Consider the following 12,851-nt stretch of genomic DNA (forward strand, 5'->3'; position numbering starts at 1 on the left):
TCGTTTTAACAATTTACGGCGTTTCCAAGACGCGGGTAACAGTGACGCAAAGACAATATTTGTACGGCTAAACTTAGAAGACTTCCTGAAGCGACCGGTGTACGTGTAGTGCTACGCTACTAGCACGGTATTTCTGAACACCCCAGGCCAGCTTCTTATAATCTTGAATCGGAGCACATGTACTGTTTGAAAACTATACTCAATATGTAATATGAGAAGAGGTGACCTAGATGAAGTACATTGTACCTGTCAATGTCCACAATATTATTCTGAAATAAGCAAGGTCTTGATAGAAAAGTCTAAATCTTCTTGCTCTAAGTTCAAACCCGTTTTTTTTACCGAAAAGTTGGATAATCAACCCCAACAGCACGCAGAGAGGTCATGCAAATAGTTAAAGTAGAAATAGACATAGAATACTCGCTTACAATTCATTTATATATTTCATTTTCCTTACCTTTTCAATGTCAAGCATGTAAACGTTATTTTGCTTCGTTAGCAATTGGCATGGTATTGCAATGAATTTTTATCATAAACATTGACGAATCAGTCCAAATCTCAAATTCAGTTAAAACACAAGTTATATAGAAATATTAATGCGATGTTCTATTTTTATTGTGATAGATTCACGTATACTCGTGACCTGTAGTTTACCAACTCACGACCAAATCTTCCCTTCAACAAAAGGAGTAAACTGTGATTTCGTCTGTAGGCACTCGAAAAACACTTCCGGTTTGATTTTCTCTAGGGTCGCAAATATCAGAACAGCAAACAGGAAACACAACACGAGTGGAGTTCCCACGGAATTTTTATTTCCATTCGAAAGAAAGGAACAAGTTCATCACGATTGTTACCGATGAAGAGTTGTTTTTTCCGGCTTAGCCGTATTCACTGACAAATACAGAAACAAAAGCGCCAGTTAAACCTCACTTCAGATTGAATGACAATAATTATGACGTCACAAGAGTCGTGCTGATAAGATTTACTGAGAAGTAAATATTCATTTAAATAATGCGACACTCCAGAAATACCAGCACATAACAGGATATCAAGTTGTAGCATTTCTACAACTTCATGTACATCAAAAGACCCACTTCTTTCTTAACGAGAAAAATATATACAAACACTCCGCAACAATTCACAATTTCTTATACAAACTATATCAGGTCTTTTATAATAAAGACATACATAGAGTGTTACTGACAAATATATACACATACGTTTACTCTTCGGTTAGCATTTTACGTACATGAAACTACAGGACGATATGTTTGATTGATTTTATCGTCAGCCCAAAAATCCTTGTACTTCTACCGTAACTATCGCACAACGATTCCAACTATACAATGCGCAATAAATACATGTACATACTGATATACCATATAGATTGTCTCTGACAAGTACGGCAATGTGGGGAAGTACATACTGGCCGGTTAGGACGCGGTCACATCGGTCGTGCGATCGTCGTACGATTTTGATGCCATAGGATTTTCAAGCAGGCCGTGACACAACCAACCACAGACATGGATCCAAAACAGCATTTTGTGTATAAATGCAGTTGAAATTTGCAGGAGACTTACACTTTTGTCCTACAAAATGCCCGAACGCACGATCGTACGATGATCGCACGACCTATGTGACCGCGCCTTTAGATGGTGTATTTACACCGACGTGAGCCCTACAGGTGGCGTGTCTCCTGCCTTCACACGGACCCGGGCCCCTCCGATGTCTCCGACAACTCGTCGGACGGGGAGTCGTTCTCCTCCCCCATGGCTGCCTCCATGGCCGTGCTCAGGTCTCTCCGGACACTGCGGATCTCAGCCTCACTGGGGAAGAAGAGTGAAATTCTTATTATGGGAAGAACGGGCGATCATGACACTACAAGTGTATGTGCATTGTGTATGTAGTTCAAAACTGATGACGGATGTCTTGTAGATTGAGAGTGTTATATAAAATAACGAAGACTGCGCGCTCTAGGCCGTGGAAATAAATTTGCAGATAAGATAATGTATATGTAATATTAGATTATGAAATGGACACTTCTACAGTTTATAAAAAATTACCCAATATGGTCGACGAAATGGCGGACAGTACAGTTTAAATGTTTTTCGGATAAGGTACTGATGAATTTGACGTATCCATGGTGTCAACAAAAACAATTAAGATAGCTACAGGACATATATGATAAAAGACACACACCTGACAGTCTTTCCGGCCAGAACGTCCTTCATGAAGTGGATGTAGATGATGGCCAGTCTCAGGGTCTCAATACGGGACAGCCGCTTCTCGTAGGAAAACGTGGGAACCTGGAAGGAATTGGTGTCTTTTAGTTGTGATACTGATAAGCGATCATCGGACGATTCATAAGTAGCTTGAGTTGACAGAGCCATAGAGTACTGCCAGACTGACTACACTGGCTATCATAGAGAGAATAATTTGCCTGGGGAGTTTTGCTAACAAAGAAGTTGTTTGTTTCGGAGAGGAAACATTAACCTTAGCGTGGACTGACTCGCCTGGCCAATTTACCCCGTAGGAATGAAGGCCTGGCGGAGGTTAGAACCATAGTAGAGTCGTAGATAAAGATTGGAGGGTGAGAATTACGTATTAATAGTTTTAACATTTAGGGTAATGCGTACTGTCTTTTTTGCACAGCTTAGTACTGAGTTACATCTCTTACCCTCTTTCTGAGCTTGTCGAAGGCGTCGTTCAGGTTGAACATCCGCCGCCTCTCGCGGATGTTAGCGGCTTTCCGCTGGGCCAGGGTCGGGATGCGCCGCCTGGTCTTCGGTTTGGTCTGCCCGGGCTGGTGTGAAAAATCAAGCAAAAGATCACTCAAAATGAAATGAAATATGTCCTACTCTTTTAAGGCATTATTCTCATGATATATTCAACTGTAAGCGATATGGCATCGTGTGAGGCGTAACTGGTGGAACGTTGGACTCGGAATCTAGAGGTCCCGTGTTCGACACTCGCCGTGCCCCGACGTTGTGCTACTTTACACTACCTTCCTCACTGCACACAGGTGTAAAATGGGTACCTGACTTCGAATTCGGTCGGAGAGCTAAAAGAAAAGAGCAGTTCTGTTTGTGTATATGGCGCTGTTTAATATAAGTTACTAACTTGAGTGCAGCGCTACATTGTCTTCGTCTGTCCCAAAGCAAAATAAAAACAAAACTGTAAACGAATGAATGAAATTCATTGCTCGACAGTTGAACATGGTACAATGTATGGTAGCAGATATTGCAGGTAAATGACCCTTAGCAACAAGTTAGGTTGTCGGACGTGTTTTGGGGACAGCGGTGTTTACTCATTCTTACTAATCCCTATCTAGCCACAAGGTAGATATTAAAGAATCAAGACGCATCAATCCAGGTGTTCCCGACGTTCTTGAGAAGTGTAGGTAAGCTGGCCAGATTTACTTAAGAACCCGACCAGATTTTCCTAAGAACCTGTCAAAGTTTTCAGATAAAACATTCGGTGCTAATGCTAGAGACACATTGTCTTGGTTTACTATTATCTTATAGAGCCTCTGCACGAGCCTGTACTATAGTACATGTGTATAAGCGGGGGCTCCTGTGATTAGTTAAGCGTGTAATGATGCACGCCTCCCATCTCTTTTATGTCCCACGCGTGTGCTAGATTCCGTACACAGGGTTGACACCGCATAACACACATAACAGGCGTACCTCACGTCTTTTCCCGATTGCTATTCGATCAAAATTACTCTGATATCGTCACATTTTATCGTAGCTTGACTGGTACGGAGCCACGCCTCGAAAATTAGAACATAACCGAGGCGACACAGGATTGCAACTTTCCGTAAACTTCTGGTTGAAAGGAAAAGTCCGTTAACGTTTTCAGTAGACAAAGCATGCTCGCTGAGATTGTCTTCCTCACTGAAATCCTTCTTGTACCGTCTTCTAAGACGATTTGCCTTCTTTACTTAGTTTGTCTGTTTAAAAGCCCGATGTTATCTTAAGTAATTGATGATATCCTAGGGGTACAGACGATCTTTGGCCCAAAGACGAAATAGCGCAAATGTGAGGGTTGCGAATGGTGTAAACGGGTCACTGTTTGATTCACGTTTCTTAAGTCTGTCTCTACAGCATTGTTTTATAACATGTACAGCAAAAGTTAGATTTGACTGAACCTTTTGAAAACCAATGTGAAAGTTAAGAACAATAGTTCTAATATAAATGCGGTTCTGGTGTCGTCTATGTGAAATTATCCTGCTCTATAAGAAAAATAGGCACCTTCCTCGACGTATACAACAGTTCTATATACACGCAAGATTTGTCTAATCGGACAGCATTAGAAAAAAAGTCCAAAAAGAGAAAAGCCCAACCTGTTGTTGTTGTTGAAGGGTTCCCTGTTGAGACTGTCCGTACCCTACATGTACTGGAGGCTGTCCGCCGAAGTTGTACAGACCCTGTGCGGCCTGCGTCCCGTCGAAGTAGCCGGTTTGCTGCGGCACTTGTTGTGTCCAGCACGACCAGGTCCCCGTCACCGTGGTGTTGAGGCTAGGATCGTGGCCTCCACTTGATGAGTCGTAAGAGCCTTGTGTGTAGTTGTTAGGTGTGTAGTTGGACGGACTGTACGTGTTAGGGCTGTAGTTTCCACCGCTGGAGGACGAGGGGCTGTACGTGTTGACGTCGCCTGGGACGTACCCGGCGTCACCTGACGGGAAGCCGCCGCCGTAGAGAGGAACGTCGACGCTGGCCGCCAAGTCCCCAAGGTCGGCCAAGTCGAAGGCAAGACTGGCGAAATTGTAGGAGCTGTTGTCGAAGTCGCTGTAAAAGTCCGGCATTGGCGCCATATTTTGATACGAAGCTGACGCACCGTTCTGATCAGTGGTATCAGTTGCACCGCTGAAGCTATATTGATCCTCGTTATATTGCACAACTTCCATTGTGAGAGAGAAATGAAGGATTTTTGCCTTAAAAACAACACTTGTGCTCGAAAGTTTGCCAGCAAAACAGCCGGGAAGGAGAGTCAGTGGAACAGCTTGTGACTGAAGCCTGGATATCTGCAGCCAAACAGAGTGCAGAAGACTGTCCGTCCAGCGTTAGTCTGATGATAAAGAACAGTCGGATGACACTTGCGTCTTGCTGCGCAAGCTGTGTGCAACAAGTGGGCGCTGTGTAAACGTGGCAAAATTAAACCACAAGCTGGCCCAAGGGTTGACGCACACGACAAGCTCTCTTCAACCTCCGCAGACCACGACTCGGGAACTTTCCAATCTCTCTTCCCTCCTCCACGACTTGTCGAGGACTGCACCCAACCCACGTTGTCCACTCGACTTTAAATATTCCTCCGCCAGGCTATTTACTCAAGTTAACTACTGTGTAATTCCCCGGCCCATTCAGGCAAATTAGAACTTAATTGTTCCGCGCAAGTCATAGACAAACGGGGAGGCGCTTGTTGACACAATGTGTGTGAAGTACTGTAAATGGTTTTAATTCAGCCAATTATAATCGTACGGGTTGAGCTCCTTTTTTTTCATATCATAAGAGGAAACGCTGGTATAGTTTTCCTGAACTGTTGTTGTTTCCCTGTATTGTGGTACATGCTTTCTTATTGTGGGACGAAAATTGCATACTGTTTTTGTTGAACTAAAGCTGCGTAGATACCTCTCGTTATCTATCTTTCTTATGTTAAATTCGGGAGATAGAGGGATATTTTTGAAACTCGTTATGTAAAATTGAGGTCCCTCGTACGCCTTAACCCAAACCCTGTGGTCTGCACTTTTCTGTGTCAAATTTTGTATAATTTGTCGGGTTTTAGGTCCTTGCTGTTACTCAGCGTCTGGTTTTGTGAAGAAAGATTAGACATATCCCATGATACACTTCGCCGTGCAAACTCCACAGCTGCGTTTTCCGCATTCGGTGGATTTTTGCTTAAGTTCAAGACATTTCGTCATTTTCAATTTGACTGCTCAATTGTCTGTATTGTTCGATCCTGGCAAGAACTACATGTAAAATTTATATGGGAAAATGTGCGTATGGGATATGTTAGCGTGCCGGTTAACATAACATGAGAATTTTGAAAAAAAATTAACGCCTGACAGCTGCAGGGTTCGTTAGGTGCTAATAATGAGGTCAACCCCAACATTTCAATTCAAACTAAATCATACGTATACTGTGTGAACTTGTATCTACATTTTGTATTTCATTTGTATTCATATTTCAGATGCGTTACTTTTGTTCTGTATATGTAAAGTTTGATATAAGATGTGATTCTCGAGTATGAAACCATGCACATCAAAACTACGTTACAGAATAGGACCAAGACGCTCATTTGAAATTATGACGGACAAACAGTAATATTTTCATTGCATTTCAAATACACATAAATAATCACATACAAGTACGTGGAAGCAGAAATGATTACATAAATCGGAAAAAAAAGAGATAGAAAACAATAACTGTAACAAACTTTAACAAATACAAACAGTAATATTTGCTGTTACGGTAGATCCCTTCCCTTTGTATATAACGAATGACGCTGTAACCAGATGTTGTAGGCGAAGATCAGTCGGACAAAAGGCGGGTGTGCGCCGGGTGTGCGGGCCTTTCTCTCCCGGCGAGGACGCCGTATTGTCCGGATGTGATTATATCGATCCTGGGATGTTTGCACTAATACAGGACGCGTGGCCTCTGTTTTCCGGTAGCCAACGCTCGTGGCGATTTTAGAGTTCTCTCAAACTGGAAATTCTTTTGTAATTCAGCGATAGAGACAAAGAACAAATCGTGAAATACTTATACATTAATACTCTTCAGTCGCACACGCTGGCAAGTTTTTATTTGTCCGATGATGTGACACCCAGTGTCATTGTAGGTATCAACTTTCTGTCAACACTTATGGATTATATAAATTATATATAAATTATCGATATGCATATAGATATATATGTAATACAACAATTTTAGAGTAACATCACAATATCTATGTAGCCGCTGCGAATGGGATTGTCATTGTAGCCTGTTATATAGCTCTCACAAGAGGTTGTAATAGATTTGTAAAATGGCGTTTATAAACCCCACTTGTGAGATTGCCCTCCATGCGTTGCCACGACTAATAAGTTGACTTTATGACACATATGATTCAGACAATTGCAAAACCATGTCAAGACCGAAAGTCTACCTTATTTTCTCCTCAGGTATTTCTGCGATTTGCCGAGTGTTGTATAACAATGTAGTTTTGTGGTCTCTGGGCTATCTTTTTGTCGTAAAAATCGCGATTCTTTCTCTCTCCAGTCCAATGATAACCAAAATCGGTATGCCATCGTCTAGACTGGGTTTCTTTTGATGTTTGAGGCTTGATATAGGCACAGCGCGTCTTCGCTTAGGACACTTGTACTTGTGGGGACATCAAAGGCCTGGCGGACTGATACAATCATGCCTGCGGGCACTACACGGGTAATTTCAAAGTGTCTGTTTCTTGTCTGAATATCGGTAACGGCTGGTGAACAGTGTATCTTTGTGTGCGGGGACCGGAAGATAGAAATATGAAAGGTAATAACTAAAAGTGAATAAATATGGGCGTGTGCGCACTTTGGATAAGAAGTAGAGGCTACAACAGTTAATGTTGAATGAAATGTGCACAGTCTTGCCTACGACAGAATCAACAGGGATTTTTCTAAAAACTTTTTGAATGTTACAAACAAGTGCAGAGCAATAATGAATGAATGATTGAATGAATGAGTGAGTGAGTGAGTGAATGAATGAAGTTTCAAGTACAAGGTTTATCTAAGAGGATAAGAAATAGAAATTTATCCATTACATTAAGATGTTCAAAGTACTGAAACTCTTCTTTGACGCAGTTATAAAGTACAATTCTTTCCTTATGATACAATCTACAGTCTGTGATAAAATGTCGTTCATTGTCTACTTGATATAGGTCGCAGTATTGAAAAACTCTATAATCCTGATACGAATATGAAATCGATTTTCTTTTGACCACGACTTTGTAGTGAGACAATGTTGATGAGTCAAGTTGTTTTATAAATTTTGTGACACAGATAGACTTGCGTGTTGGCGGGTTTGTGTATCAGTCTTTCTAGACCTGCAAATAAAAGGTACAACAGGTTCTCGTATCAGACACAATGTACACTACAGTATTCACTATGCAAAACATGCTCCGATTTCGCTGGAATATAAGTAGTGTTTGTTTGTTTGTTTGTTTGTTTGAAGATTTGTTTTATTCATGAAAGCTCAAATCGGCCTGCAGGCCGCTTTTCATTGAGGCCATGGTGGAAGAGGCAACCGGTTGGTCCCCGGTTACAACTTGATAGTCATTAAAAGGCCAGTTCAACGATAAATATTTTGATGTAGAAGAGCAATGAAAAAAATGGTGAACTGCAAGACCTGTCTAGCAACCAGGATGGCATACTAAGTATCAGGTTGATGCCTGTCACGTAAGTCTGTAACGTTATGCAAAGATACTACAGTGGCTTGGCGAGGAAGGTTGGTCTCTCTCTGGGTGCTTTTTCAACTATTGGCGTCTCAATGATTGCTTTGCAAAATGCTTGGTCTCTGATCGCTGTAAGTAAAAGTGTTTAAAACATGCTGCCGACAAATCGTTTTCGTATCGTCAGTGCCTGTCGCGGTATGTGAAAATTAGTAGCCTGTTTATGTTCTCCATCGATGATGGCGGCAAGCCAAATCCTCGGTAACAACTTCGGCTCTTTTCGGCCGTCGGGTCGGTACTGTGATTACGAAGGCGTTCTATTGGTCTTCTACAAAGGAAATTGCCGAAGCACTTGGGTACTTTGTTTGAGATATTCTCTGTGCGGATTAAAAGAAGGTATCGTTGTCAACGGTAACGGTAGTAAAGAAAGAACAAAATTGAAACTGCTTTCGTCTTTGTGCTCTTCTGTCTTTGTATTTTGTCTAGACTACCTGTAACGGTTTCTGTATATTTCACATCTGGTTCGTGCACTCTATCACTGCACCCAGCCAGTTTGCATACTGTAAACTTGCGAAAATATGAAAAACAAATTCTTCAAAGCCAGGACCACTACACATGTCCAAATCTTCTTTTCCGTGAGGAATGATATATTTACTTGACTTCAATGGAAAGATCTTCATTGTGTCACAACATTCGATATATGTTCTATCTGAACAATTTGCATGCAAAGACGGACGGTTCTAAATTTGCTGCTACATAACTAAGTGACGGAAGACCAACTAAGCGTATATTTTCTTTTCCTATATTTTTGTCATAACTCCACCAGCTCCCCTAGTGATCTTTTGAGAGTCAAGCTCTTTCGACAAAACATTGTGCGCAGTACATTGTGTGATCTACATGAAAATCCATCGCCATAACTGAATCTACCTATGAGAACACTTTTCTCGCTTTAACATTTTCGACATCTCTCTTTTTTTATCAGTAAAATTTAAAAATATATTGTTATGTCAGACGGTTTCTTTTTGTCTTGGGTTTCATGCATTGGCAATAACGCACTGTGTACAAATGTAGCGCATAGTTACATGTAGATCTAAAATCATTTTATGATAATAAATTTCATTTATGTGCAGTACGAATAGAGTCTCTATTCCATGGTATAGCAAGGTTTTTCTATAGTTGACCGTAAGGATGCCACAACACATTTTTTGCTTCAATAGAACCTGTATGTTTCCTTTGGGGTCCCCTGAGGTTTGTAGTTAAACCGAGACCCGTGGCCAATTTTCTGGTCAGCGGGTAACTTCACAAGGCGCTCCCGACCAGAGCAGGGCAGGGTAGCCGTCAGAGACGCCGATGATATCAGCCTGTACCAAGATGGATGAATCACTTTAGCACGTATCCTGTCGTCCAAAATGGGTGCCAATCATGCACCAATGTCCCCAAATGGTCCACGCTTGTCTGTCGATGGACGATACAAACTGCATACCGTTCTGAGACAGATTAATGATCTAAGGAAATCTTGCGATATTTTGGATATTATGGATATTTTTTTTTGAAGATTCAAATGGACCAGATGTCGATAGATTTTCAAACGCCACGTTTTGACAATGGCTTAAAGAGAAGGAAGCGTAACGTGGAACGACATCGCTAAGAAAGATCACTTTAATTAAAGATCACTAGAAAGGACAACCGCATGTTGATACCATTCCTTGAAGCGAAACATTGTTTATACTTTTAGCGGCTCTAAATTGCTGATCTCGCTCTTGCTCCCAATATTCTGTAACCAAGACATAGAATGGAATTACATAAAGAAAGTTCACTTCACACATTACCGCGTGCTCGCACTAGTAAAAGCTCATCACCTAGCGAAGAAGATTTTGGTGCGTTTGTAGTTAAAATTCACAGTTTCAGTATGACACCTTTTTTGAAGAGATAATTCTAATCCACGAACGAGCGGGATTAAACACAGAAAGACATAATCCCCTTCTAACAAACTTGATAGGAAAATGGCGGTCTTTTAGAGATAAACCAACTGGTTCTGTCGATAACCGCGGATAATTTTGGCCATCGGAGAATTTTTGAAAGATAAGTGTACTTTTGTTCAGGTTATCTCATAAGTGGGGGGAGCCGGGTGACGGCATTCTTTCAGGCGGCGACATAAAGCGGCATCGGGCCGGCGGTTTCAGAGGGCGACGCGCTGGCTGGTCTGTCGACTGAGACGGCGCGAAATTGGTGAGATCAGGTGAGCACGATCCAGGTGTTTTCCCTCAGAAAGTCGTCTGCAAACGACAGCAAATTTCAAAAGCCGCTGGGGCACTTTGAAGTCGCATCGGGAGCCATTGTTTCTGGCATTGTCCAAGATTATCGTGAAAATGAGAAGCGAAACGGCTGGTTCTTTCCAACAATTCCGTCCCATACGACTTCGGCATTTTATAATCACAGTTGATCCTGAGGATCAGAGGTGAAAGAAATAGTCGCGTGGCGCATTGTTTATCACTTTTCATGGCGGACAAACAGTAGGGTCAAAATAAGAAACTGAAACAAAGAACAAAAGTCTATGAGTAGACAAACCCGTTTTTGTCTATATTTGTTGGTTGCAGTTGGAAGTCTTGGTACATACTTAAGCTAACGTCACATTTCCTAACCGGGGCCCGGTCGGGGTGTTTGTGGAAATAAAAATACAAATATACACGTAAGAATATCCACAGATAATGCGTCCTGTGTAGTTTGGTGTCTTCTATATCGGACTTTTCGTTCCCGAAAGGGATGGGGATGTGAGGATGAGGGTGAAAGTTTCGGTATCTTTTTTTAACAATTGCAGACTGGACAAAATTGGAAACTACTTCAAAACAGGATTTTACTATTCTTTATGTCCAGAAACGTTAGCCTTTCTGTGAATATACCATATATCTGCTTCAGAAATTCTATTCTCTGATAAAGTATAATTGTGTGTAAAACTAAATGGTAAATCTTCTTAAGACGGATTAGAATGACTCACACGCTACAAGATGGAAAAATGCATTTGCTATATCGTCTTGTTGCCTTCATGCAAAGGACGCTGCGGTATATTGGATATAGAAATAGTGTATCTGTTACAGTTTATCTCTAGTGTTAATCCTTAGTAATAGTAATGCACTGTAACGTAAACAAGTCAGATTACCAAGCTGTTTATTTCTGCATAAACCCAAGTGGATAGCTTAGCTTGCTGAGATGGCGTCGATAGAACTAACAAAACAACAACAAAAAGTTTTGATTATCATAGGTGTCACGAAATTATAATAGTCGTTGTATCTAAGGTAAATATGAAGTAAGCTAGGATTATCTTAAGAATTTGCCTCTCTTATAATCCTCAGCGACACTCGCGGGTACAGATGTTGAGAAAAACGGAGTTGTCTATTAGTTTTGCTGTCCTTCTTCTGAACAGAAAAAGAAAACCCTGAAAGCTAAAGGCATTTATTGCTGACGCACTACTTTAGAAGCTGTAGAATATGTTATACTTGCGTTCTCTTGATATTTTGATGAAGTGTGTATGCTTACATATGTTGGCAAAAAATGTAATACTATTCACTTTTATCCGCAGGGTATCTAAACGCAGTTTCAATACTTCAGTTCAAATTGTATTTGATTTACTATGATTTTGCTCGACCTCCGACCTCTCCCACTCTGTTTTTGAGTTGATATTACCAAGTTTCTGTTAATTCAATTGGACATTTTGTTGTATATATAAGAACTAAGTTGATTTATTTGATTTTACTTCACGTATGCAAATCACTGTTTTTCAGTTTACCATATGTTTGCTTTCTGTTATTTCAAAGTTATAATGTGTATTATTTGTACATTTCTGTTGCTATTATTTCTGTATTGTTTTAATGTGGACTCCAGGAAGACTAGTGTATTTCACTAATGGAGATCTAAATAAACCAAACCAAACCAAACAAGTTGTTTTAGGTTATTTAAGGATATCATGTCGACGGATGGTGGTTTCAAATTTCAGTATTTTGAAAATATTGCAGATTAACCAAAACCACAGTCCCTCAAGTCGATATCCCTAGATACCCTGATTTAAAAGAACGGAGATAGGTAACCCGCGGATAAAAGTGAAGTAACTACCGTTAAACATAAGCTTAAGCATACAAAAGCTTTAACAATGAAATCCATCGTATCTGTTTTGATCGTTTCTGGTTGTCGACGACTTAACTTAACTTATCATGAAGATGATCCCCGAGTTACTTGTGACGGACCATCGTGTGATAACAACACATTCCTACATTAGAATTAACGCAGAAACGTAATGACGTGATCGTCTTATCAAAATGACGAGGGCCACGGCTTAAAATGTTTGTTTGTTTTCCCCACTCAATGTCAGCTGCATCTGGCAACTTTTGAAATGGAGAAGAACAGTACATATACTAACGAACGAAAGGACAAGCCGCCAACTCAAACTGTTT

At 40.9% G+C, this 12,851-nt stretch overlaps 1 protein-coding gene across 1 annotated transcript; it reads right to left on the minus strand.

The window, feature by feature from the left end:
- Nucleotides 1–787: 787 nt before the first annotated feature.
- Nucleotides 788–5,416, minus strand: LOC118420368 (protein dimmed-like). The gene is made up of 4 exons (XM_035827165.1): nucleotides 4,343–5,416; nucleotides 2,675–2,800; nucleotides 2,197–2,303; nucleotides 788–1,823 (listed from the first exon to the last, which is right to left on the minus strand). Exons 1-4 carry the CDS (start codon nucleotides 4,904–4,906, stop codon nucleotides 1,700–1,702), a joined length of 921 nt encoding a protein of 306 aa, XP_035683058.1. The 5' UTR covers nucleotides 4,907–5,416; the 3' UTR covers nucleotides 788–1,699.
- Nucleotides 5,417–12,851: the final 7,435 nt, after the last annotated feature.

The sequence above is a fragment of the Branchiostoma floridae genome, chromosome 7, assembly GCF_000003815.2.
Source record: "Branchiostoma floridae strain S238N-H82 chromosome 7, Bfl_VNyyK, whole genome shotgun sequence".
In the NCBI taxonomy this organism is placed as follows: domain Eukaryota; kingdom Metazoa; phylum Chordata; class Leptocardii; order Amphioxiformes; family Branchiostomatidae; genus Branchiostoma; species Branchiostoma floridae.